Here is a 27,608-nt window from a genome sequence, read left to right as displayed (position 1 = left end):
TAATATACGAAACGTTTGTGGACGCTCAAGTTTCCGAGCATCAGATGAGCCCGCGAATGCAGCCTTTAAATTAGGGAGGAGGCTGGGCCCCGTATGTAATCACACATCCCTCCTCTTCAGCTCCATGTTTTCTTATTCGTGCACTTGTTTCTCCTGAGACATCCTCACTGTCTCTCCCTTTCAATGGAAGTTGACAACACACCTTAGTTCACCCTATTGTCTTTGCCTGGATAGAAACTAAAAGTGCTTCTTTCTACCGCTGTTTCATTTCAACACAAGGTAAGATTGATTATTTGCTTGTTTAATTATTCAAACAAACTTTTGGGTCCTAATAAATAACCTTCACTTCGTTACGTCATTCTTAAATTTGGCTAAAGCGAGCAAACTTGATAAACACGTCCTGAAAACTGAATTTGTTTTGAGTCACTTGCTGCCCTTTAAGTGTGACTTCACATGTTAGACTGACACATTTATTCTCCTTTTAGTGAACTCCTGCCAGCTTTGATTAGCAGAGCCAACTCTGCTGGTCTGTTGGGCTTCACTGTGGTTTGAAGTTGACTGTAGAGACAGTTTTGTGGATTAGCCAAAGTAGGAAGCGTCTCCGTATATCAACAGTCAGCCTAGTGAACGTAGGGAGACATGTTGGAGTTATCACCTGTTGCCACTCCTGTCTTTACCTTTGACTACACACCGAACCTCGGAAGCTCTTGTATTAAATGGTAGCTAGTCTGACACTTGTTCAGAGAGTAAAATTATGAATCTAGGTCATAAACTATCACCTTCAGGTTAGCTATCAACACCTTTGCATTCCTTAAATTCCCCTTCCGCTTTTTAGCACACAAACCTAATGCCCTGTTGTCCAACCAGCTGTTTTATATAAACGTCTTTCGTGAATCACCAGTGCGGTGTCGGTTACTAGTGTGCTGTTGAACGCGGATTGATATGAAACCCACCTTTGAAATGAACGTTTTCACTGAAAGTAGTTCGCGATGACAGTAATGACTTCCACGACCGATATATTAATACACCTTAATGTGTAACGTCGAAATCGAGGTTGACAAGAAAAATAATAATAATAATATAAAACTAAATATTTATGTAGACCTCGGTTGAGTTATTCGTTTAAAAATATGTAGGGTGTATATATAATGTGTTTAAAGTTGTTTAATTTTGCTGAATCAAATTAATGCTGGCATCCAGCACACCTACTGATTTTCATCATTACCTGTTATTACCTGTTGATCTGTCAAACAAAGATGTTAGCAGTGTGGGAGTGTTGCACCATGCTGCTTCTCTAATTGACATAGCTGACAAAATTCAGACTTCAGGTTAATCCCAGTGTTAAAAGAAATGCTAACCTAGAAGTAAAGAGGCAAGTAAAGTGCTAAATTTTAAGAAACATTAAGTGCATTAAAGCTGGTATGATGAACCTCAAGTGAATATTAAACACATCATAGAATTAATGGATCTCTCTATATATGAACTACAAAAGCATACAATATCTGTCCAACAGTTTTTAATGCTTAAAACTTCTTCCAAATCACTTACATCTGTAGTCTTCAGACAATCTGCAACCTGCCTAAACAACCTTTTCATACCTTTTTCATCACGATGATTATTGATTGGTGATATGTTGGACTTTGAAAGGAGGCAAAACACTAAACACTACCATAAAAAGTACAGGACAAAATCAGCAAAGAGACGTGTCGTTATGTCCAAATGGCTCACGAAATTTGACACCATAACTGTCCTTACAAGAACTTTAAGCTGTGAAGCTTTTTATTGTCCATTAAAATCAATTCATCAATTAAATCAAACAGGAAAGCACAAAAGGAGTTAAAATACTGTGATAAAGAATTTTCCAGTGAATGACTGCTAATTTGTATGGATTTGAATACATTTGTCATGTAATAGTCAGTTTATCAGTTATTAAAAATTTATGCAAACAGAGTTAGTAATTGTCTACTTAAAAATGGGATTGATGATTTAAAATAGAGTGTATAATAGCATGTTTTTTGTGTTATAATTGATAACTGAGTTGGAATCCAAGCCACATATAAATAACATTAACACAAAAATATCAAAAGATCATGGCTGGACTATATAAAACAAATATCCTTAATCAGAAGTCATACACATTTGCCGTTCTCTTTTAGTTTCACACATGAATTACTTAAGGAGTAAGGGGTAACACACAAAACCGACTCTTATTCTGTTTTCAAACCACATCAGAGAGCTATAAGAAATGTAAATCGATCAAACTTTATGAATCAGCCAAGGCACAATTTTTTATTCATCCATGTTCCCTTAGCCTTGATTATTTATTTGAACGGAAAATGGCACAGATGATGTACAAAGTAAAACAGCTTACTTCATCGTAATATTAAGAGGCTGTTTGAAATGAGAAAGAGGTAGACTAAACTGGTGGGAACCGTTTTTTTTTTTAAAATAAATCAGCAATAAAAACAAAACCAGAGATGTGTTTCTGTCGGAGGGTTAACTTATGGGACAGCTCTGACAATTAATTAAAATAGAGATGCACAATATTTTTGGCATGACATTGGTGTTGAGAGATATTAGCTCGAAAGTAAATAGCCAAAATAGGCAGATTTATGCATTTAATTGGTGTATTTGCTGTAATTATTAGCCTATATTGGCTGTAATTATCAGTATGTATGAAAACAATGGTGGAGTTTTACACAGGGGCTACATCCCCTCAAGTCTTTTTCATTGTTCATCCTCCTTCCTTAATCTTTAAAGTGTGTTTTAAGGGCTAGAATTTTAGGCCTAAACTACATTTATTGGTATCAGTGTCAAATAAAATGAACTTGTAAACATTGTCATATTAGATATCAGCAAAAATCCACTATTGTGCATTCCTAAATTAAACATTTTTTGGATAAGAATAATACTTATATATATATATATATATATATATATATATATATATATATATATATATATATATATATATATATATATATAAAATGTGTGTGTGTGTGTGTGTGTGTGTGTGTGTGGAAACATATATGGAAACTCCTGGTTGCTCTAGCTTGGATTACTGATATGAAGCTTTATTTTCATTTTGATCTGTGTAATGCTTGAATGTTTCTTTGCTCCGAGGTGTCATGGTGTAACTCAAACCATATAGTACAAGAATTGCCTTACAGAAGTTGATTTGTAAAAAGGGTTGCCATAATAGGCTTGAGCTGGGCCTACAACTTTTTCGATCAGCTCAGTTCCTCATTGTACTTTATTCATGATGAAGGTAAAACAATTATGTAAATTATTGGTGATAAATTGTTGATACTGATAAAAATAAACTAACATTTTGTACAATATGATTTATACAATGTGACTGTCAGAAACATGGTTTATCATTTTTCTTTCCTATATGGCAGCAAAGACTTTGTTTTTAAAGTCTTGTAACCCATCAAAGTTTTGCATCTTTTTCTTGCTAAATTCAACATCACCTCAATCTACTGCATGCACTTCAAATAAACTGCATTAATACAAATGTACTAATAGCAACCTAAAATGATGAGAAAATCATAATTAAATCAGATTTTAAAAGCTTTCATGATAAAATCACACAAGTTGTAGCCCAAAAAGGACCTTGAGGCTAACCAGTCATTTACATGAGATGCAGTTCATTCATTATGAATGACACTGTGATTTATTTTCTTGCTAGTATAATATGTAAATTGCAATTTAACTGTCTCTCAGGCTTCAGTCTGTCACTCCTCTACCAGTTTTGGGACTTGGAAGGGCTTGGATTTACTATTTGACAGTGAAAAACACACAGGCATGCATTTACAACACACAGATGAAAACACAGACAGGACTTAGAAGTTAATGAGTAACTGTGTCAAGGCTGCATGATATGATGGTAACGTAGAAAGTGCATTCAAGATCTGTAACTGTGAGAAGGCAGCTGTTTTAGCCATGTGTTGTTCCTGCTTTTGACAAATAATACCTGTGTGATGATGTGAAACAAATACAGCCTACAGGGTTTATTTGGAACAAGAGCATCGCGGCTCATTGGTTTCTTTTGTGTTAGTCAGCTTTTAAAGCCTCTTCAGGCTAATGGGTCTAGTTTCACGCCTGTTAACTGTTGTTGTTGGCCTGGTTTCACTTCACTTACTATGACAGAATATCAGCAACTCTCACTTGTTTTAATAGTATTGTTGCTGCAGTGTTAAAATGATTAGTGCCTGAACGGCTCCCTAAGTGACACTTCTTTCCACAAATACAGTGTTTAGCACCTTTTCTCCTCTCTGTCCGTCCCACGCAGAAGACCTGCCAGACTCGCTTGTCTTGTTTTGTCTTCTGCAGAGAATGACCTGTATTTCATGCTTCTCTCTTCCATGTCCGCCCAGTGTGGGTGAATCATCTGAGGTGTGACTGTCACTCACAACAAGGGGCTGATCCACACAGCCCTACACTGTGGCTAATAACATACAGCAAGGCTCAGAAATAAGTCCCAAAAGAAAATAATATGATTCAGGTGGCTGGGAAAATTAGTTAGGCAAGAGGTGTAAGAAACATGCTTTTTCATTTTATCTGTAATCTATAGCATTTTATGAAGACATGTTTTAATAAATGATGGCAAAGTATGGGGAATATTTTAGTATTTTGTTCTACTTTTTTTTTCTTTGCAGGTTTTTAATTATCAGTTGGGACATTGAGATTCTCCTCAGTAGCCCAGTTTTCAGTTGCATGAAACTGAATGGTTAGAGAGCAAAAAAGATCTAAACATTTTGGAGATTTTGAGTTGATCAGAACTGAAATAAACATTTTTTGTTATAGCTCAACAGCTTAATCAGCAACACTTTCTATTTTGCATATGAATGCTGTTGGCCTTGATAATAGCAGTGTCAATCTTAAAGCTATCAGCCGTTACACTTTATGGTTCAGGCTATCAGAGGTGTCAAAAGTATTCACATTCATTACTCAGGTAGAAGTATAGATACTAGGGTTTAAAAAGACCTCTGTAGAAGTTGAAGTATCAACTCAAGCCTTTTACTCAAGTAAAAGTGTAGAAGTACTGGATTCAGAAAATGTAACGATTAGAAGTAAAAAGTGGACTGAAAAATAATTACTCCAGTAAAGTATAGATACCCAAAATTTCTACTTAAGTAAGGTAACGAAATATTTGTACTTTGTCACTTGACACCTCTGCCATGAAGATTTTTCCACAGTCATCTGTGTTCCTCAGATGATTTTTTTTATTAATTGCAGAGATTATTTGCAGAAATACTCATATTAATTTAGATGAATTCCTATGATCCTGACCCCATCAATTTTCATCCATTTGCACCATAAGGCCCAAATATGTGGTTTAAATCAAGTATTTCATTATGTACACCCCATTCCACATTATTATGCAAATTGGATTTTAGTGTCATAAACATTTAATTTTTTGTTTTTCAGTTGTACTCTTTATGGTGTTATATCTCAGGGCTCTCTGGATCACTGAAATCAATCTCAGACACCTGTGATAATTAGTTTGGCAGGTGAGCTCAATTAAAGGAAAACTACATAAGAAGGATGTTCAACATAATTAAGCAGGCCGCAGGTTTCAAACAGTATAGGAAAGAAAAAGGATCTCTGCTGCTGAGAAGTGTCAAATGCCAATGCCTTGGACAAGGTATAAAAGCCTTATATATTTTCAGAAAAATTAATCGAGATCATCGTACTGTGAAGAAATTTGTGGCTGATTCAGAGCACAGACAAGTTCATGCAGATAAAGGCATAATGAGGAAGGTTTCTGCCAGACAAATTCATTGGATAAGAGAGCAGCTGCTAAAATGCCATTACAAAGCAGCAAACAGGTATTTGAAGCTGCTGGTGCCTCTGGAGTCCCACCAACCTCAAGGTGTAGGATCCTCCAGAGGCTTGCAGTCGTGCATATACCTACTATTTAGCCGCCCTAACCAGTGCACACAAGCCGAAACATTTGCAGTGAGCCCATAAATACATGAAGACTCATTTTGAAACAGTCTTGTTTACTGATGAGAGCTGTACAACCCTGGGAGGTCCAGATGGAATATTAGTGGATGGTTGGTGGATGGCCACCATGTCCCAATAAGGCTGTGATGTCAGCAAGGATGTGGCGTAGTCATGTTTGGGCCAGAATCATGGGAAGAGAGCTGGCAGGCCCCTTTAGGGTCACTGAAGTTGTGAAAATGACCTCGGCAAAGTATTCAGAGTTTCTGACTGACCACTTTCTTCCATGGTACAAAAAGAAGAACTGTGCCTTCTGTAGCAAAATTATCTTCATGCATGACAATGCACCATCTCATGCTGCAAAGAATCCCTCTGTGTCATTGGCTGCTATGGGCATAAAAGGAGAGAAATTCATGGCGTGGCCCCCATCCTCCCCTGACCTCAACCCTATAGAGAACTTTTAGAGCATCCTCAAGCTAAAGATCTATGAGGGTGGAGGCAGTTCACATCAAAACAGCAGCTCTGGGAGGATACTCTGACATGCTGCAAAGAAATTCAAACAGAAATTCCAAAAACTCAAGAGTTTAATGGATGCAAGAAATGTGAAGGTGATATCAGACTATCCTATGTTAACATGTAACTTGGCCTGTTAAGATGTTTTTGATTCAAATAGCTTTTTATTTCCATTATTATGACCTCCTAATGCTGCAAATTCAACATGTTACCATTTTCAGTTATTTACAGCCTATAAAATATTTAGAAACTGTTGTGTGTAATAATGTGGAACAGTGCATTTTGAGTTTTTATTTTTGAAAAAAAAAAGTTATCATTGGGAGGTTTGTTTAATTGAATTTGAATCATGCTCTAACAGTTGATGACTTGGAAACTACACTGACTGTCATTTGCACTGACTATTTAGGAAAATCAGAGAAAAATATCATTTGCATAATAATTTGGAACGCGATGTAGTTTATTAATTACCTCACAGTTTGGTACAGCCACTTGGAATGATTAGTTGTGTCTTTGGTTAACCGTACTTTTTGTTCTCATTTGTTTAACACTAAGGATACATTTCCACCATTCTCGGTTGTACTTTCACTTTCACCATGGTTTTCACAGAAAACATTACAACAGCAGTATTCAGCATTGTAGTTGTGAGCATACTGATGTAAGGATTAGGCTCAAAGCGTGATGACTTCCCTGTGACACTCTCCTTGTTTTGTTTCTTGATTAATGTCCCACGTGATTAGAATATTACTATTCTAATTATCACAGTTGAGCTCAGTCTTCTCTGTAATGAGTGTTTGAGGTTAACCAAAAGAAAAACAAAAGAACTTAATGCATTAAGATAACAGCCAGGTCAACAGGTCATGATATGATTGAAAGTGCAAGAAAAAGGAGCATACGCTTCATTTCATGTGAAATACTGCAATGCCCTTTATGTTGTGTAATCATTTTCATAACTTTTCTGTAATGCATAGTAAGTCATTTCAATACTGTTATTTTCATTACTGTGCCATTAGGGATGACGGTATTGATGTTTTTCTGATATATGATATGCCTTTGTTTCTAAACTAATTTGATCTGATACTGAAACGCCCATTTTTATTGTAGAGAGCATCAAGTGTCTTCTGTGCAAAGAGAGGCTGGGTTAAGCAGATCTTAGAAAGGAATGGAGGAGTAGACAGTCTTGTTAGTTGTCTTACATTTGGGGCCTCGTTCAAAATGTTCAGGCGTCCTTGAGTGTGTGGCACCCAAGGGAAACATCAACACCTGATGGTAGAGTTGTACATTTTTGATCTTTAGGCTTCTATATGATGTATACTTCCAACACGTACAGCCGACGTGACTAAATACTGGCAGATAATGTCATATCTGCAAGTACCAATATTTAACTTTTTAAGCTAATATCTGAAAAATATCATGCCAATAATATTGTGCATCTCTATGTGTAATGCTTGTTTTGTATTATTACAGTTATTTTTATGTGCAGTATTACTCTTTGGGATTAACTTTATTTTTTGATTACCAAGCGCAGTATTCCTTTTCCATGTTGGGCTCTGTCTGTTCTTTATCATGTGAAATATTTCTTCATGTCATTGTTAACTAAAGGAGCTTTGGTCTGTGTCTAAGCAGTTTAATGCCAGTATATTATCATATTTTTTTACTCTCTTACTTATTTCTCTCTATATATATCCCTATTTTCAGGCAGTGTTCTTCCTGTATCCACTTAATTCTTTATAATACACTTTAGACTTATGATACTGGATTTATTTATAAACACAATTTATTTAATGGTTAAAAACACCATTTATTTCTTGTAGTAGAACTGACCTGTTATTAAAATAAATGATTAAATAGCAGGTTTATATTGTGATTCCCTAAGACAACACTGACAAAGTGCTTAAAATAACAATAAAAACATGTTTTTCTGAACTGCAAGAAATTAAACTAGGTGTAATTCAGAACTAAAGTTTTGCTAAGTGTTTCTCCAAACACTGATATATTGCTTCTGTGCTGTGTATGTGTCAAACACTTGAGCTAGAGGCTACTAGGAGCTACTCTGATCAACAGTAATGTGTATGTTTTAGGTGTGTTACCTGAGTGCTACTTTGAAACTCTCTCTGTTAAATAGAAAGGCTTTGATGAATTAAGATTGTAGGAAATGGTTGTTGTTTGTTATCAGTTGACTTGAGGCAGTTTTATTTTCATGTCACTTATATGTTGTTTTAATGTTAAGTGTATTTTGTCTATAGTTAAGTCACACACTTGGTTGTTCATGCCTTGTACACAACAGCTGATCAGCTGATGGGTCTTGTTGACCCCCAAGGGCCCGTTAGCATTTACACATTTACAGACCCTCAGAGACAGCCAGCTAGGTCGTCTGGAGCCAGGGTACCTTATATGAGACATGCTGCTTTCTGTTGGGGGCTGCAGCAGATTTAGTCCTTATTTCACAAGATTCTTCTCCCCTTTGTGTGTGTGTTTTAGTGGCACAGAGACTGTAGAGGACGTCACAGCAAGCATTAAGGAGAAGTATATGTAAACAAGGTGAGCCATTCTTTTCTTGGATATTGTTTTATTTAAATAATAAAATAAAAACATAAATTAGTGCTTATAAAGTTTTATTTGAAGGAAGTATCAGGGTTGATAGAATTTTGCACCTGCGTGTCATAGGGATACATTACAGGGAGAAACCTGATTAGGGCATGTGAAGATATGATTTGCTCTTGTCAGTTAGGACAAAAACAAAATCACACCAGTAAACTGTGGCATGAGGAGAATCCTCACCTTCTAGAGATCCAGACTTCCTGGTTATAAAAAAAGAAAATCCCCTTTCCCACTGCCCGCCCATTCTATCTCACCTGTCCATCTAGATACTTGCCATCTTGTATTGAAACTACTGATAATGCCAAAATAAAATGATTAAATTCTCAAATATTCCAAGTAATTACTTGGTAATCAAACTTAATCCTTAAGTCCATAAACAAAATAACAAACAAATAACTAAATACAAAAAAATCAAGTTACACAAAACAAAGTAAAAAGTTCCAACAGCCTGATTACATAGCTTATATCTCATGCGTTTTATTTTATGAGAAAACAGAGAATTTAAATGTATGGTATCTTTTGCACCTTTGCCACATTAACTCATGTTGTTTCTGGTGTTGAAGCAGTCCTTTTTGTTGTGTCTTTACCTTAGAGCTGGTTTGACTTGAGTTTCCTCAATTTGTCAAACCAGTTCCCTCTGCTTAGGGTTAGATTTCCATTGCTGCAGCCTGTTGTTTAGATGTTTTCTTTCTCTTGTAGGTACGACTGTCTGTTTGAAGGCTTGTGAGTCAGCAAAGTGGGGCAAAGTGCTTTCAGAAACAATAATAAAGGTGTGTTTATTATTTGTGCTGAAAAGTGAGCTCTTAATCCTCACTTAAGATCCAAAGATTGACTTTTAGTGTGGTGCTGCATGATTATCTTTGTATTGGCTCTGTATCAAGATCATCCGTTTGCCTTCATACTGTACAACCCCCCCAGAATATTAATTGTAGTTATTATTTTATCTATTGGAATGGCCTTGTCTAATTTAATGAATTATTTTTTAACCCTGGACAGTGCAACACAGGTCATTTACTAAGTGTTGATTTAAATATGAAGTGCATATTTTGCATACATTTGGTATTAGCATCAGCTGTCAGCCAAACAGCCAACTAGTCTCTTAATTACAGCCAGCTGCTTCTTATTCCTGTAATTGACTTCATGAAACTGTTTGACTAACAAGTTGTGACTCACTTGTCCTAGACATTTTAGATCAATTTTTAACTACCATCAACTTAAATTTATTTTAGAATTTCCTTTAACATAAAACGTATCTCCTTACTGTGATAGGAATCACTTGTCAAGATTAATCAACTTAATCATGATTAATCAAGGCCACAATTAGTGCACTAATTTCTTAAATCTCAGGATTTATTCCTCCTTTCAGCACACTTTTGTTGAGTCTCTTCAACATCTCCATGCAGCCACAGTGATGTAAAATAAGTCCACCACTGCTCCTTAATGTCTCGTGTCACTTTAGAAACTCACAGACAGCTCAGTGGACAAGTCTGAAGTCATCTGCACCTTGTGTTATTAAACATTTACCATCTTACTGTTCCCTTATTTTCCTGTTAAATCAATAACAAGTTTCTTTTTCCATGGTTAAGTTCATGGCACAATCTTCACTCTACCTTTAAAAGCAGGTCTGTATCCAGACAGGGAGACAGCTACGTTTATTTAAAGACAAAATGGCACAACAGTTCTGAATGCAGAACAGTGGTATTTTAAAATGCTATAGAAAGGGTGCGATTAATCACGATTAGTTACAGACATTCGAAGAGCAATAGGGATTAAAAAAATGTATCTTTTGTTAGCCCTGCTGATAAATCCGTCTGTCATCCAAGGTTTCTAACTTAGGTTTTAAGATCTGAAAGTCTTGTTTTTTAATTTAAGTGTTAAAAGGTGTAAACACAGTTATCTCAGGAGATTGAATTTTACATTAAAGCTTCAAGTGAGTTACATGTATGAAGGAGTAAAATCATTATTAATAATTGGTTCATAACTGTATTTTCCTTATAGATAAATTACAATGATGATTTTTGGCTTAACTATTTACCAAATTGCAGGAGACTGAATGCTGGATGCTCAATATTCCCTGGGGAAGGACCCCAGCCGCCCTCTTTTTACTTGTGCCACCCTTTATACCAGGAAACGGGGGACAAGCTTTTGGTTCCTCATAGCTAGCTACTTTTTTCTTCAGGTGGACTACTCCATATGTCTGGAAATTCCTGATTGAATACCAACTTTAAAAAAACCCACACAAAATAAACCATAGTAGTTTGTTCTCATTATTTTGTCCAGAATAGCTACACTAAAGAAAAACATTCTATTCAAATTAAATTTTGTTGCGTTTTTCCAATTTTAGTTTTAAGTTGCTTACAAAGTTTTTGTCTACATATCTGAAAGTCTGTTTCTCACTCCTCTCTTTATCTCTCTCTCTCTCTCTCTCTCAGAGCTTTGAGGAGGGGAGAGCCCTTCTCCCCCGTCCTCATATGGCCTCCCTGCATGCTTTCTCAGTTCAGGCATGACCGTCACCCCTAAAAACCTCAGTGCTCAGCCTGGTTCCTCCTCTCTCAACGACATAAGTTCCAGGTTGGTGAACAACCATTTCAAGAATATGACACAACGCTATGTGCCTTAGATTTCCTCATAAATGGTTCAGATCATTTTCAAGCTCAGAGTTGACAGCTGACATAGATACTGAGTGACACCTTTTTCTGGTTTTGTTGTTCACCTGATTGAGGTGTTTATTAAAAAATGGAATCTGACTCATGTGAGGGCTTTGGTTGATGTCACTGGTTTTCCACTGATGACATCAATGCTGTGAGTTAAACTCTACATCAGATGGATAGATTTAGGTCTGATAGAAGCTCCAGGGCTGAATTTAGCTACAGCACTGAGGGCTTTATTGTGTCAGTGCGTGTTTGTGCCCTGACATCACTTTTACCTGCTGAGCTTTATCTCATCACATACCATTTAGATCCGGTGCAGTGCAGATGGATGAGGTCGATGCCCTGCGTTTGAAGCTCTCCAATGAGGACTCTGTGTCACTGGCTCCTTCCCTGGCTGAGCCCATCAACATAGAAGGTCAGTTTGTCATTTTAACAGGATGAGAAACTGCTGAAAGCTCTTTTTGCGATGTTGTCACAACAAAACTTTGTTACTTTGTGTAAAATATCAGATGGTGATCTTTTGATATTGATTGCATGATATAAAACTTTTGTGAGGTTTTATCTTCTCCCTTGAAACATGTTATTTTGGACAAACATGCCAAGTAACCTCTCATACTGTTGAGCTATTTAAGGTCATCATCTCGTAAAATTCTCATTTAAAAGTGGTTAAAATTTTTGATGCAAGTAACTTGAAATGTGGCATACTAGTATAGATTTAATTAACTTTAGAGCAGCGGTGGGACAAAATGTCAATATGGCTATATGTCACCATCCTGTGTGATACAATTCTCAAATCCCTGATGCCAATAATGGGCTGCATGGCAGCATCAAGCCCAACAAATAAAGGGGATTTGAGTTGTTTTTTTCCTCTATTTTCAGAAAATTATATCTGTTGTTTAAATAAAAAGACTCTGGATAAATGAGATTCTGTAATATAAGACTAGGAGATAAAAATCAGCCCTAATGTTTATTAAGTTTTCATGTCGCTATAACAACGAGAGATGGCTACTAAAGATAAACTTGACTTTTAACAAAAATCCTTCCCCAGGATTTTGTACTGAGTGTAACAGCAGGATAATTCTAAACCAGGAACCTCAAACCCAAACTTTATTTAAACATAGTTTTAAACAAACCATGCATAGGCAGTGAGAGATCACACTACTAGTCCACAAAGCGTAACCCTTATTTATGCATCTTTCAGGTCCCCATTATGCTGGGCTGCGAGAAGACCTCGAATCAGATGCCCATAACCTGGAGGCTGAGTCCTGGAGCCTGGCTGTGGACCAGAACTACCTGAAGACTCTGAGTAAAGAGGCGGTTAAGAGACAGGATGTCATCTATGGTAAACAGTTTTTCCAGTAGCTACATAATGTATTAAATGAATGTAAACTGAAAAATCTTTAGACAGTGAAGCAATGATTGTAGAGGAAGTTGTATTATACTACTGTAAAAGTAGAGTTGATGGTTGTTACAGTCCTGACGGTGATCAGGCCTTTTTACCTCTAGGGATTTTTTCACTTGTAAACACAAACTAGCTGTCGCTAGCTAAGCAGCTTCCCCAAACGTCCATTTTATGGCCAAACTCTTTGCCTGTTTGTTTGTTCAACCAGGGGTATACAGATGTTGTTGTTTTTATATCCCTCTCAAATTTTTAAACCTGGACTTCTTTCAATCCTGTCAATAAATGGATCACTGAAACTCTTTCATTTCTAGAGTTTATGCAGACAGAGATGCACCATGTTCGCACCTTGAAGATCCTCCTCCATGTCTACATGCACGAGTTGAGGCAGGCTCAGCTGATTGAGGAGTCCAGGCTGGATCGGCTCTTCTTTGGGGTGGAAGCTCTGCTGGGTCTCCATCAGCGATTTCTAAACTACCTCAAAGTGCGCCAAAGTCAGAGTCAGGAGGAAGAAGGCCTGAATAACTACCAGATCACACAACTGGGGGATATTCTCATCTCTCAGGTAGGGTATTTAACGTATTTGAAACAGATAAAGGGGATTCCAGGCTCTTGATTAAAATGGGGACTTTGTTTAGGGGGCAGGCTTCACCAGAGTCAGATTGATGTTATGTATATTAACTTTAAATCTAAGTGTATGAAGTTAAAGGGAGTGCACATTTGAAGCTCTCTTTAAAAACATTAATTCTCTTCAAACAGATTGTACAACAAATTATAATGTTCTCACAGCAGATCATTAATTTATATTGTACCTTTCAGACATTTTTTTTTCTTTTTCTTTTTTGAGATTTTTGGGGCATTTTTGTGCCTTTATTTGATAGAGGAGTACAGTGGAAAGAGTAGGAAACAGGGTCGAGAGCAGGGGAGAGACATGCGGTAAAGGGCCTCAGGCCGGATTCGAACCCAGGCCGTCCGCGTACGTGGGGTGCCCACTAGGCCACCTGCGCCCCCCTTTCAGACAAATTTAATTGTAGTTTAAAGTGCTTTACAAGCAAGCGTACATTTATTCCATCATACACACCTTGATCTAGATTAGTTACCTCTTTACTAAAACTGCACTTTGTTTAAAAAAAGTCCAAGGTTTGAAGGATGAAACTCCATTGGAAAAACAATGCAGCCCAATGACATCACTGAGCAGAATGCACTATACAGAAAGTGAGATAAAATACTGAAAACCACAACATTGGGGTGCAGGTGGCCTAGTGGTTTAAGGCTTGCCTCATGCACACGGTCAGCCAGGGTTCAAATCCAGCCTGTGGCACTTTCCCAAATCTTTCCCCAGCTCTCTCATCCCTGTTTCCGACTCTGTCCACAGTCCTCCTCTATCAATAAAGGCATGAAAAGCCCAAAATAAATCTTGAAAACCACAACATTATTTAAAGTGCTAACTGGTGATACAAAATAAACATAAATGTTCATAAATGTAATTCAGTCACTTTGAAAGTGAAATTAGATTATAATAAATCAGATAAAATAATATTTGAATTTTAAAGTACTTCCTAAATTTATAACAACCCTTGAATCAAAGCATGTAGGTGTCTTTAACACTCTGTCCACACTCTACTCAAGTTACATATAAATATAATATATATTATTTGTAATAAAATGTGATGCTTTGTTTACATTGTATTGCTACTCTAAAATTCTGGCTGCCTGCTTGCTTTTTTATCTGTCATAATTATGTCCCAAGATGCAACACTGACATTATCAATATTGCGACTGGCACAAATGCAAGAACATGTTTGCTTCCTCAATTATCAAATGTATGATGGGTTACATAATTGTGTCTGTTGACCACCTGCTTAGCTACCTTAAGCTCTTCATCCTGTTTATTCATCCACTTTTCTCCACCACCATAGCTTGCTCTCTCTGAATATGCTGACAGCATGTACAGGTGTCTATAGGAATGGCTGGTATGTCTGAAACGCACTCTCAGGGACTGCTGATTGGTGTGTTTGCTTCATCAACCTAGGAATGGCGGTCTTACCTTCTTGTGGAGTTATTTTGACATCTGTGGTCAGACATTTTTCTGAGGCAACATAATGAAAGATTAAAGATCTGATACAGTTTCCAGTGACACTTAGAAAGTAAACAGAGGATTATGTTTCACATTTTTAGCTGCAGGCACTGTCATTTGACTTTAAGTTGTTTTTCTTTTTTTTTTTTTTTTTCTTTTTTTTTTTAAACAGAGTTGTTTAAGTCAAACCAAAACAGCTGTGCAATATAATTGGAATTCACAAAGTACAAATCTGTGCAGAAAGTAAACCTCAAGAGTAAGTTTGTAGTGAATTGGACTGGTTTGGGGTGCTTTTATGTAAAATCTAATGCACTTTGACACATCAGAGTAGGCGCTTCTTAAAAGTCTTATCTTAATGTTCTTATCAGTGTGATTTTTGTCTACAATAAATTGTCTAATTTTTTGGTTTGTACAAAAGTCATACAGTGTAGTGCCTTTCAGGGTTGGTAGAAGAATGATGCATTTATTGAGATCCTCCATATATATGTTGTCCGTTTTCTTTTGTCTCTCAGTTTTCAGGTGCAATGGGAGAAGGAATGATTGAGTGTTATGGTGTTTTCTGCAGCCATCACACTGAAGCCATCAGCTTCTACAAGGATCAGTTGCAGAACAACAAGAAACTACAGATTCTTACACGGGTAATAAACTTAAATTGACTAGTCAGTTTATTTTCAGGGATGAGATAGTGTTCAGGAGCTGAGAGCACCAGCTGAGCACATGTCTTGGTGTAACGTGACACTCAACTAAGAGCGCCAGCTGGACTTAAGCCCTGTTTGACTTGCACATGGGTGTAACTTTAACGCCTAGCTTGAGGCCGGTTTAACTTCAGAAAGTCAGACTTAAACAATGTAATATGAACAAAAAAACATAATGGTCAGAGAGAGAGAGGGAGTCATATAAGATTAGACAAACCTACAAAAAGTTTAATCAGAGTAAGTCAGTCTAAAGGCTTTGTTTTCACAGGTAAACCCAGTTTTAATAAACTGAATAATCTCCCCTCAGCAACAGCATGCATCAAACAGAAACATGGAGCTGTCCCGGCCCTGTGGGTGCTGATTGCTGAGAGTGTGTGCCCACTTTAAAAAAAAATCTCTTCCACTACTCACTGACACTCAGAAACATTGATGCAAAGAAAACAGTGATACACTGTCGCGTTAAGAAAACTTGTGGGGTGCTGACTTGATTAAAAGACTTAGAAATTCAAGATAGCAGAGCATGGGAGGCATGAGGGGTGTTTTTAAACACCATGTTTACTTGCAACACTAATTGCCCAGTGAAGATACAGATGAAAGTGCACAACCGTTGTTAGCGAGGCTAAATTTGAGTCTAAAAGTCTGTCATGGTTAAGTTACTTGTTAGGGATAACACTGACTTGATTTACACCCTGTTGGTGCACTCAGCTCCAGGACTCATGGCTTCAGGCCTGTGTTTGTGTTTTTTGGTCCCAAAGAAAATACGTAAGTATACATAAGAATGACGTGTATATTATGCAACCCTGTCTAGTAGACACAGTACAGCAGTGGATGTGATGATCCAGACAAATTGATACTCTTGAGAGGATACTAACTGTAATGTTGCACGTCTTGAAAATATGAATCTTTTATTTTCCTATACAGAAAATTGGGCAGCTGCCTCTTGTGCGAAGGTTAGGAATCCCTGAATGTTTTCTGCTGGTGACTCAACGCATCACAAAATATCCCATCCTGGTGGAAAGAATCATACAAAATACTGAAGGTAAATTATCAACACTCAGTCACCTGCATATGAAACCAAAGAAATCAAACTGCCACCTGCATCAGTAGAACTAGTGCAAACATGAAGGGCTTGTATTCGTCGGCCCAGCCTGCTAAATCTATGTTTTATGTTCTCTGCAGAAGATACAGAAGAACACCAGTCTCTGGTTCAGGCTTTGACTCTGATCAAAAGCACAATCTCCGAGGTGAATGATCAAGTCTGTGAATATGAGAAAGAAGCTCGTCTGAGAGAGATTGGTCTTCGTCTGGAGCCAAAGTCTCAGGGCCGGCTGAAGGACGGCCGGCTGTTACGCAGGGAGGATCTTCTCAAGGGAGAGAGGACGCTGCTGCATGAAGGCACTTTCACCTGGAAGACGTCTGGTAAACAGAAAGGTTTGTGACCACTCTATTGACACTATCAAATTTCAGGAACATAAACCATTAAGATACATGTTTTCAATATGACACTGAATGTCTTTGTGGCAAATATCATCACGATCTGTTGCATTTCAATTAAGATCTAAAGAACATGATCCTGGGTTTTCCACTTTAAAGTTCACATATTATTCAAAATACACTTTTTCAGGCTTTTCTAGCTACAGACACAGAAACGGCTCGTTCTGAGCACGACTAAAACACAGGGGTTTTTAGACATGCAAAAATCCAATACTGGAATTTTTTTTTTCAGCAACAAACTTCACAGGCATGTTTTCAGGACCGCTGAGACCAATCTAAACTTGTCTTAAAGGGGTAAAATATGTGACCTTTAAGGACTAAAGCCTTTGTACATGGGGCATACAAACTAACCACTAGACCAGGCGTTTTCAACCTAAACCATACTAAATCCATAAAAAATAGCCTCCCTTTTTAAAACATGTTAGAGTATCTTAAGTTGTATAGATGTAGTATTTGTATTGGTATTATTCAAATTCCCCGGGCACCTAGACATGTCTCAAGATTCACAAGTGCGCCTTGCCATGCCATTTGAGAAACACTGCACGAGGGCATTGCTGCCCCATGTGCAGAGGCTTTAGACCAAGAAGAGGGAGACTCAGGTAGTCTGACCTGTGAATCCCTTCACGAATGTAATTCCCAACTGTCCCTCTTGCCAATTTATGACCTTATCCACTGTTCTGTCTCTCCAATAAATGCATAAAAAGCCCCAAAATAAATGAAAAAGTCTACAGAACATGATGAGGTCCTCTAAGAACTTAATAGCTTGAAAGTAATGATACCAACAAGATAACTTTCACTGTGGTGTCCCCATCCTTTCCTGCTGAATATGTCACAGACACAAGTGTTTTATGATGGTGCCTATATCTGTTCACATTTCTGTCTTATATATTTGATTATTAACGGCTGTTATTAAAGGAAACTCAGTGTGACTCCACACCTGGCCCACTGTCTGTGTTGCCTCAACATTGAATCAATACCATTTCATCCAACATTATTTGTAGCCAAGGCCAGATGCATTGTGTTTTTGGGTTGTCCGTCTGTCTGTCCATCCATCCAACCATCCAGGCCATTCTTCGGAAGTAATATCTCAAAAACCATTTGAGAGATTTTCTTTAAACTTTTCACGAATGTCCACTCTGACTCAGGGATAAACTGATTCGATTTTGGAGGTTAAGGGTCAGGGTCATTGAGCCTATTGTGCTCTCCCCTTTCTTGTAAGATTTGAGGGGACTATATGACCACAGACACCAGCCCAGCCCCTCTTCTTGTACTTGTCTGGCAACTGTATACCTGGGAGAAGCAAACAGTCAGCTGTTTTTTTTTTTTTTAATTTCTTCATGAATAATAAATATTAAAATGACAGATTGCTATGGTTGCATTTATTACTGTCCAAAAGGCAAAACAAACCATACTTGAGTGTTATTCAAAAAGTTATAGACAGGGCTCTGGCAAAATCTGCAAAGCAGCTTCAAGTTGAATTTTGAACCCTAAAGTTTGCTGATGTATTAGTCGGTGTAGAAATATATGAATGTCAGAGAGATGATGCAAGTGTCTGCTGATTAAGCGGATTCAAGCTTAGAGTGACTACATTGGTTGTGTTTTCCTTTGTTTTAATTCAGCACATTTTTTATAGAAATGGGAATATTAACAGGACCAGACTAGCAGCATATTTTGTCCTAACTAGTGTCCTAAAGATTTGCAAACACTCAAAATGCAAGGTCCTCCTTAAGTGGCTTCTTGTGTGAAAAGATGTAGCACTAATTTGTTTTGATTGAATCCTGAAAAGTTCTTATGTGTCCCTGCAGATGTCCTTGCTGTTCTGCTGTCAGATGTGCTCCTCCTCTTACAAGAGAAAGATCAGAAGCTTGTATTTGCTGCGGTGGTAAGTTCTGACTAATTGCATTAAATCAAACTTAAAATGTTGCAGTCAATCAGCATGCTAATGAGCATAAATGTGTTAAACACTTCTGACACTGACTGATTTTCTGTCCACCATTTTACATGATATTAAACAAATCATACACGCTGACTGATGTTTTTTTTAGTCATAATAACACCTACTGTATTATAATGCAGGATAACAAACCTCCAGTGATCTCCCTTCAAAGGCTGATAGTCAGAGAGGTCGCACATGAGGACAAAGCCATGTACCTCATCTGTGCGTGCACCACCAGCATGCCAGAGATGTACGAGATCCACACCGGCTCCAGAGAGGAACAATTCACATGGACGAGAATGATACGAGAGGCTGTGGAGCGGTAAGCTGAAGACTGCAGAAGCATGAAATAATGCTATATGGTGCCAATTAATATAGTGGAGCAGAAATGTAGTTCATATATTGTCTTGAAATGATACATGATGGACGATACTGATTGAGGTGTCGGTGTTTAGTTATCCAGAAGAGGAGCTGTATCGTGAGCTGACTTTAAAACTCCAACAGTTTCAAGGTAAGAGAATCAAGAAACTCAGCCTTTTAACTTAAGCACACATAATGATAAATATGATAATTATATATATATATTAGACACCCACAGACTACTTCATTATTCCCTCTATGACTGCACATTAATGCAAATATGTAATCATCCAATCCCTTGGAAGCAACTAGTGCATTCAGGCATGTAGACATGGTCAAGACAAGGATCAAACTAAGCATCAGGATGAGGAAGAAAAGTGATTTAAGTGCCCTTGAATGCCCCATGGTTGTTGCTGGTCTGGTAGGCTTTCATGTTTATGTTCATACCTGACCCTACCAGTTAAATGTCCAAGCAGAAATGGCAACTCAACAAACCAGGAAACAATTCTTACATCACTTATTGCCTATTTTGGTGAGCCTGTGTATACTCGTTCTGAAAGAAGTGGAACCTAGTGTGGTTTTCTGCTGCTGCAGCCTATCTGCTCTGAGGTTTGCTGTGTTGTGTGCTCAGAGAAGCTCTTCTTGGTATTCATAATATTATTGGTATTGGTATTCTGTATTCATAATAAAGCTGTTGCTGAGTGTAAAATGTATATATAGGACGTAGAGTGCTTTAAAAATGGCAAAATAAATATTTTCTAAGATCAAGCAAAGCAAGGATTTAGAAATGGCAAACGTATCAAAAGACATCAAATTAATTTGAAATAGTGCTAATAAAATCTAGATGAAATGAGGAAAACTCAGGAAAGATTCTATGACACTGCGTTTCAGTATGTTTTGAGGAGATGTAGAAGGAGATCACTGACATGGCTCTGAAAAATCTTTATGTAACATTTTATTGTGGTGATTGCCGGAAAATATCACTGACAGAATGTGTCATAAAATCTGTAAATGACATATGCCAGGGATGGGCAAATTTTCTATTAATATTTTATCCACAGACAGTCCAGATGTGTGTCTAAGATCACATGCCTGTGATTTTTATGCTGTGTAAAATTTAAGGTATAAAGAGGCCCTAAAAAATGTTGTACTTAAATGAAATTGAAATATTAAAGTCTTAAAATGCCTAACCTGTACAAGACCTCTCACTGTGAACCCAGGGAACCCTTTGTTTTTATGAACGGGTTTTTTTTTTTCTTGTCCCTATGATTTAAGCTTTTTTATGTAAATGCAAGAATTTCGTGGATGATTTTATTGTATTTTTGTACTTTAGTGGCAATTGGATTGGGACTGGGCTGGTTGAGACATTAACCATGATGTGATTAAGGCCCAAAATTAACTTGTTAAATTGCTAATTAGCCATTAAAATTCAGTGATGATTGATGATTTAAAAATGTAATCATTTGAAATCCCTAATCTTGACATTAATAAATATGAATTAAAATTCGCTTTAGAATCCCAGGGCAGCTGCTGCCAGTCAGCTTTCCAGATAAAAAAAAGTTCACAGAATTTAATTATTCAAAGTAAATTATCGTCTAGACTCTGTTAGAGGTGGAGTAATATTTATAATTTAATATTTCCGTCTAAAATTCCTGTTATTAATCAATATGTTGTTTATGTTTCAGATATTCTAAAGATTAGGGATGATCAGATAAAACAAAGTCTGACAGAGAAGCAGCAGATCTTTGCTGCTCTTTATGAAACGGTGACGGAGCAGGAAACGCCTCACAAAGGTCTCCTCCTGAGAGGAGACATGACTGACCTCCAGCAGGGGGAGACACTGCTCAAAGGAGCCATCGATGAGGGTGAGAGCTGAGATGCAGTTATAATTTAATTTTTCAAGAGTTTGCTCCTGTTTTATCAATCACTTTTCTAGCATAAAGGCAGTATTTTGACTTCTGCTTGCCTTGGTTAGGAAAATGTCATTTGAATGTCAATATTTGTCATTCTGAAGATATAGGCCGATAAAGTGAAACTTCTCTGTCCTGTTTTCCCTTGTCAGCTAAGACAACATCTCAAGGCATGGATGTCATTTGAACTAGAGATTAAGAACATTTTTTACTTTTGTTTGCAGTTGAAAACCTGCAGAACCTGCTTTTCTCAAGGATTAGAGACCCAAACCTTTTAAATAATGAGAGAAAAACACAGGAGGGGCTGCTTCTCAGGAGGTCACAGACTGATGGAGTGGATGAAGATGGGCCTGCTGCAAGCGCCATTACAAGTAAGTCGACGTAAAGCTACCATGCTAGTAACATTAACATGAACATCAACTTTACATGCATAACTAATGATGAGCTTTAAAAAAAACGTTGTATGTTGATGCTTTTTAATACAACATTTTGACCGAGGTAGTCTTTGGATTTTATTTTTTTGCTACATTTATTACACATCCAATCATTCATCCTTGGAGTTTTACCATTTCTATCATAAATCGATTTAACAAGCCTTATTGGTTTGAATGTAAAAATTTGAAACAAACTTGAGATAATTGTTCCTGCTGAAAGGTTTAACACTTAGTGAAGATATACTGTACCTTAACCCAGTTTTACCCTTAATATTGGCTTCAAATGGCTCCTGCATAAAAAAAAAAAACACAACTAATCCTGGTGCCAACATTATATATGAAAAGATAATGGTAAAGAGAGCACAGGAGAAAATAGAAAAACTCAGAGGAAAGTCTGAAGACAGAGTGAAGGAAGAGGACAGGGTAAGTAGAGCCAAATTATGGTGTCCTGTTGGGGCTAAAACTCACCCCTGCCAGATCGGACAGTTGAAAGGCAAAACAGTATTGCCAAAGCATCATAAAATAAAACGTAATACTTTAAGTTGATCTTTAATTAGAAGATTGAATGCACCGTTCTCTCATCACAACTTCAGACCTAAAAGTCCTTAAGAAACCTTTCTTTTTGTCAGATGGAGACGCAGCTGATTGTCCTTTAGACAGCGAGGATTGTCCAGGGTACAACAGTCTCATTACTGGTGACCCTCAGCCACGGGAAGTTTACTCTGAGGGTCTGGAACAGTCTGTAAGTAAGACAGGTGTCAGTAGACCAAACTTTTTTTATTCTATCATGACATACAACACATTTTAACTGTTTATGTTGTGTCAAGGCTGATGATGAGACAGATCTTTCAAACTTCAGTTTAACTCCAGGATATTTGACCTGTGAGACAGAGGTAAGCCCTTTTAAAATTAAGTTTTCTTGTATTAGCTCTCTCATTTCCATCTGTATGATACCTGTAGAGTCACTGACATCTGTCACTGCTCTCCTGTTTTCTGTAGGTGTGTGACCGGGTGATAATGCTCGCTCAAATGCTGTACAGTTTGCAAGTAAGACATTTAAAACCTCTTTAAAATACATTTTTTATTTAGTAAAACCTCATCTTTTGAAATTTCCTTCAAAAGTGTATGCTTTTGGTTTAATTTGTGAGACAAAATGTTTGATTCATGAGAGGAATGATCATACAGTGATGAACTATATTTAGATTTCAAATGATACACAGTTATATATAAATTCTTCATTTTGCAGGCAATAGTGGCCCAGCAGGACAGCCAGATTGAGCTGCAGCACGCGTTTCAGTCAAAGACCAGGCAGCCTGCTCGTCACTACAGCAGCGTGCTGTTGGAGCGGGAGAAGCAGCGTAACCTGGAGAAGCAGAAGGAAGAACTGAACAATCTACACAAACTTCAGGCACAGCACCGAGAGGAGCAGCAGCGCTGGGAGAAGGAGAGAGAGCGGCAGAGGATCCAGGTTGAAACACTGGAGGCTCAGCTGCAACAGAGGGAGGACGAGTGCCGAAAGTGGGAGGAGAAGCTCAATGAGGAGAAGGCGGAGCTGGAGAGGCAGAAGGGTGACTATCAGCAGGACCTGGAGAGACTGAGAGAGTCGACAAAATCTGTAGACAAGAACAAGGAACGTCTGAACCAGGAGAGGGAGCGTCTGGAGCTGCTGCAGGAGAAGATCAAGAAGAGCCTGCAAAACCAGGGACATGCCAACTATGATGATCCTTCACAAGTATGGAAAAAGATTGTATTTATTTAAAATGATCATGTTTTTATCTTTTTACTTATTTTACATATTTTAAATACAGCATATATCCAATAAAAGCTTTTTTATCACAAATGACAATCTGGTAAACTCAGAAAGGTCTGACTAAGAGGTTTAAAGTCTTTCTAAGTTACAAAACAGACTTTATTAGAAGCAGACATGTTGGGAAAAAATGACTGTGAAGTTCACTAACAGACTATTAAAAATTTTATCTTAAATGTGTAAAGATATAATGAAAAAGTGTTAAAATGTTGAAATAAAACACGTCATCAAAGAGATGATCCAGAGTAAGGTTGCACATGTAAAAACCTAAGTTGAGTTCAGTTTAAAAGCCTGAAATAACAGAGTAAACTGTTAATCATTTTCTATCTGTCCTCTAGTACTGGGGTCTCTCCAGCTACCAGTCGTTCAGAGGAAGCATCGTGAATGGAGGAGGGAATCTGATCTTACCTCCAAAGCTTCATGTCTTACCCCCCTCCTCCTCGGACCCCAAAGAAATTCCTCCAAAGGTTCCCCCTCGGAGGGAGAGCATCAGTCCTCAGCCAGTCAAGCCCGATTTGCCCATCCAGCTGATCAGCACCACCAATCAGGTGCACAAGCCTGCAGCCCTGCAGCAGCAGATCCCCACCAAGCTGGCCACTGTGTCCAAGGGGAAGGAGAAAGGCTTCAAGACGAAGAGCTCCCACCACAGAGCGCACAGTGCAGGTCAGGACTCAGATTTGTTTAAATCAGTGGTGATGTTAATGATACTGTGAACTTCCAAGATTAAAGCTGAAATGATGGAGGGGAGTAAAAATGTTGAGAATAAAGTTGAAATACAGTTTTGAGAAAAAAGTCGAAATTTTGACGATAAAGTCAAACCTTATCAGACCATAACAAACCGCCCTATCTCGATGATCTCATGAAACTATACGTTACACAGTAATTGTCTACGATCTGTTTTTTGTTGAAGTCTATTAAGTTTTTACGTTACTATCAATATTTCAGCGTAATCGTAAAGAAGTATTTCAGCGTTTTTCTCCTTCACCCTTAGCCCTAATCCTCTTCCATATACATTTTTATCATGCATCAGTTGTTGTTATCAGAGGACATTAACTATCAGCACTGAATTTGAATCAAAAAACTAAGGACAAGAAATTAATTCATTTAAATTTATTTAACCAGGAAAACCTCATTGAGACTAAGAATCTCATTTACAAGAGTTAACATTCATATTCAAAATCTGTCATGATTTCAGTATTTTTGCACTTTCAAAGCTAGTTAAATACAAACTACCACCAAAAACTAACCCTGGTCCTGTCCTGCTACATCCAGCCAACATTGACGTGAATCAGGTGCTGCCCATCAGAGTGAATGGAAAAGAAGGAGGAAGCATGAGAGCCAAGAGGACCGCCAGTCCCCAAAAAAGACATCAATCAGGTACGGAAAATTAAACAAAAATAATGAAAAGATCATCTTTTTGTTTATGAGAACTGTTCCCATTTTCTACATTCTGGTTGCTATTTTTAACCTTTATTTAATTAGAACAGACCTCACTCGAATTTGAAAATATGTTTTCCCAAGAGTGTCCTGGCCAAGTCAGGAAGCAGTTACTGAGTTTCTAACAAACATGCAAACATGATACAAAATACATGATATATGGAAAAAGATGACACAACAAGTACAACAGCAAATATTTGTCAGAATCAACCACAATCAAAAATGCATTAGATGGATTATCTACAGTTGGATTTACCTGCTTCCAAGTTGTTTCAGATCAATCTAAAAGGACAAGCTTCAGGACTTCTTTTTAATCGAAAGTCTGTCTTAAAGTTTATCTTTTAAAGTCATGCATTGTTAGGATAACATCAAAAATAATATTACGTGCCGAAAAATCTTTGAATGGCACAGTTTACTTTTTTTGTGAAGACATTGTGGTCTGCTTGGATTTACATGGTTTATGGAAAAAAAAATGTAATTCAGACTCTTCCTTAGAAACAGATAGAAAATAATATCAGTATGTTCTTTAGGGTTGATGAAGGTCGGTTTGGGGTCATGAATATTTGAAGTACAACTCTGGGCATTATTAATTTGCTGGCAATAATTCCATGATGTTATCTATAGAATTCACAAGACTGTTTCAGGAAAGGGGTTTGGATGTTTTCTGTATTTTTTAGATAAATGCAAGAATTTTTCCTTTTAAATAATTATGGCTTATTAGCGACGAGGTGATACAAACTAAAAAAAAAAGATGAGTGAGAAAAGCCTGATTTATGTGATGCTGGCAACAAAAAGAGAAACCTTAAAAAGATAATGTGACGTTTGTGCTTGAGAAGATACTCTATGTTTCTACTTCTAGGCCCACTGTAACTCCATTTGTTTGTCTTCTTCCTCACTTCAGTTGCCTCCAATCTTCCAGCATCTGTTCAAAGCATGAGATCTACTCAATCCTTCAGCACACACAAGAGGAGCAGCAGCGATGCCTCACCTCCTGCCCCGCCTCCTTTCCCAGAAGACATTCTTGAACCAGCCAAAGAGAAGGTAATCTTCCTTTAACCCTAAACTACAGACTGGAGTTTGGATGAGGACTGGTCCATCACAGAGACTTTTTTAATCACGGAGAAACAAAAGAAGCTGCTGAAAACTCTGATTATAACTTCATGACATCACTTTGTGTCTGCTATGAAGAGAACTGTTTCCATTAGGAGAATTTAACACTGGAAAAGATTTGGACTTGACGAAAAGACGATGACGTCTGATGCAGAGGTTGCACAAGAATTTAAAAAGCTTGGCCTGTTTGTATATTGGGATGAGAATATTTTGAAATGAAGATGTCTCAAAAGCAAAATATCTTGCCAAAGACTTCAAGAGAAGATATTTTTAAGCATTTTTATTTAAAATGAATGTAGGTTGTCTTTAAACCATCTAGCACTCATGTCTTATTTCTTTAACTGACTTTTAAATTATAAACAACAGGTACAGGGGGAGGAAGTGGAATATTTTTCTGATGTTTGCTTCTGCTGTGTGCCAAGCACAAAGGTTTTGTTTTTGAAGGAATCAGACAGACTTGTAATGCATTCTGTGGTCCTGCACCTCTGTTGTAATGTAACTATATATACATGAGGTATGTAGACGAGACTGGCTGTTTTTGTTTGTAAATAGAATCAGCTGACATTCCCTGTTTATTCATGTAAAGACTGTAAAAACAAATCACCCATTTTATCTTTTGTCCAATGTAAAATTTCCTCCAAAATCCAACTGATGGGTCATGGAATAAAAAGACGATTGACTTATATGAAAGATGTTTTTTTAAAATTTATTTTATGTGACTGAGGAAATCCAGAAATGTTTTTATAATACTTTGAAAGAGACTATAAACTACAAGTGATTTTATGGTGTATTCAGATGAAATCATTTAATTTCAGAGCCTTGTATCTTAAATATAACACATGCTTTTAAAATTAAATAATTTAACAATATCTAATACAGGGATGGCTACTTAAGTAATCAATAGGGCCACACTGGTTTTAGACTCACTGCCAGTGGGCCAAAATTGTTACAAATATTCAGATACTCTTGATTAATAATTTTAAAAAATGACCTATAATTTTACCGAAGTAAAAATACATATTGTTCCAAATTATGCCTGAATCAACACTTTTTTTATACTCAATAATAATGCTTGATTTAATGACCTAAACACAAAAAGTCAAGAGTTTCCAGGATACATTACCCTGAAATTTCCCTGAAAGTGTCAGAGTTGTATACGTGACAAGGGCTTGAGTCAATCACTGGAGGAGTGGGGGAGGGGGAAGTAATAGGAAAATTTCTGTGTACAGTCTCTCATA

At 37.3% G+C, this 27,608-nt stretch overlaps 1 protein-coding gene across 3 annotated transcripts; it reads left to right on the top strand.

Annotated features, from left to right (window-relative positions):
- Window positions 1-131: 131 nt before the first annotated feature.
- On the top strand, window positions 132-27,037 carry arhgef18a (rho/rac guanine nucleotide exchange factor (GEF) 18a). 3 transcript variants are annotated; one of them, XM_041802323.1, is made up of 22 exons: window positions 132-279; window positions 8,941-9,000; window positions 9,760-9,830; window positions 11,493-11,631; window positions 12,020-12,126; window positions 12,913-13,053; window positions 13,425-13,675; window positions 15,700-15,825; window positions 16,804-16,921; window positions 17,062-17,313; window positions 19,182-19,258; window positions 19,453-19,634; window positions 19,768-19,823; window positions 21,358-21,537; window positions 21,807-21,953; window positions 22,646-22,758; window positions 22,844-22,909; window positions 23,016-23,063; window positions 23,263-23,748; window positions 24,162-24,486; window positions 25,096-25,200; window positions 26,162-27,037. In XM_041802323.1, exons 4-22 carry the CDS (start codon window positions 11,564-11,566, stop codon window positions 26,314-26,316), a joined length of 3,003 nt encoding a protein of 1,000 aa, XP_041658257.1. In that variant the 5' UTR covers window positions 132-279; window positions 8,941-9,000; window positions 9,760-9,830; window positions 11,493-11,563; the 3' UTR covers window positions 26,317-27,037. The 3 variants fall into 3 exon arrangements, with proteins under 3 accessions (XP_041658257.1, XP_041658258.1, XP_041658259.1); XM_041802324.1 differs by lacking the exon at window positions 9,760-9,830; XM_041802325.1 differs by lacking the exons at window positions 8,941-9,000; window positions 9,760-9,830.
- Window positions 27,038-27,608: the final 571 nt, after the last annotated feature.

The sequence above is a fragment of the Cheilinus undulatus genome, linkage group 13 (genome assembly GCF_018320785.1).
Source record: "Cheilinus undulatus linkage group 13, ASM1832078v1, whole genome shotgun sequence".
NCBI classification, from domain to species: domain Eukaryota; kingdom Metazoa; phylum Chordata; class Actinopteri; order Labriformes; family Labridae; genus Cheilinus; species Cheilinus undulatus.
This window is presented reverse-complemented; position numbering and strand designations above follow the sequence as displayed.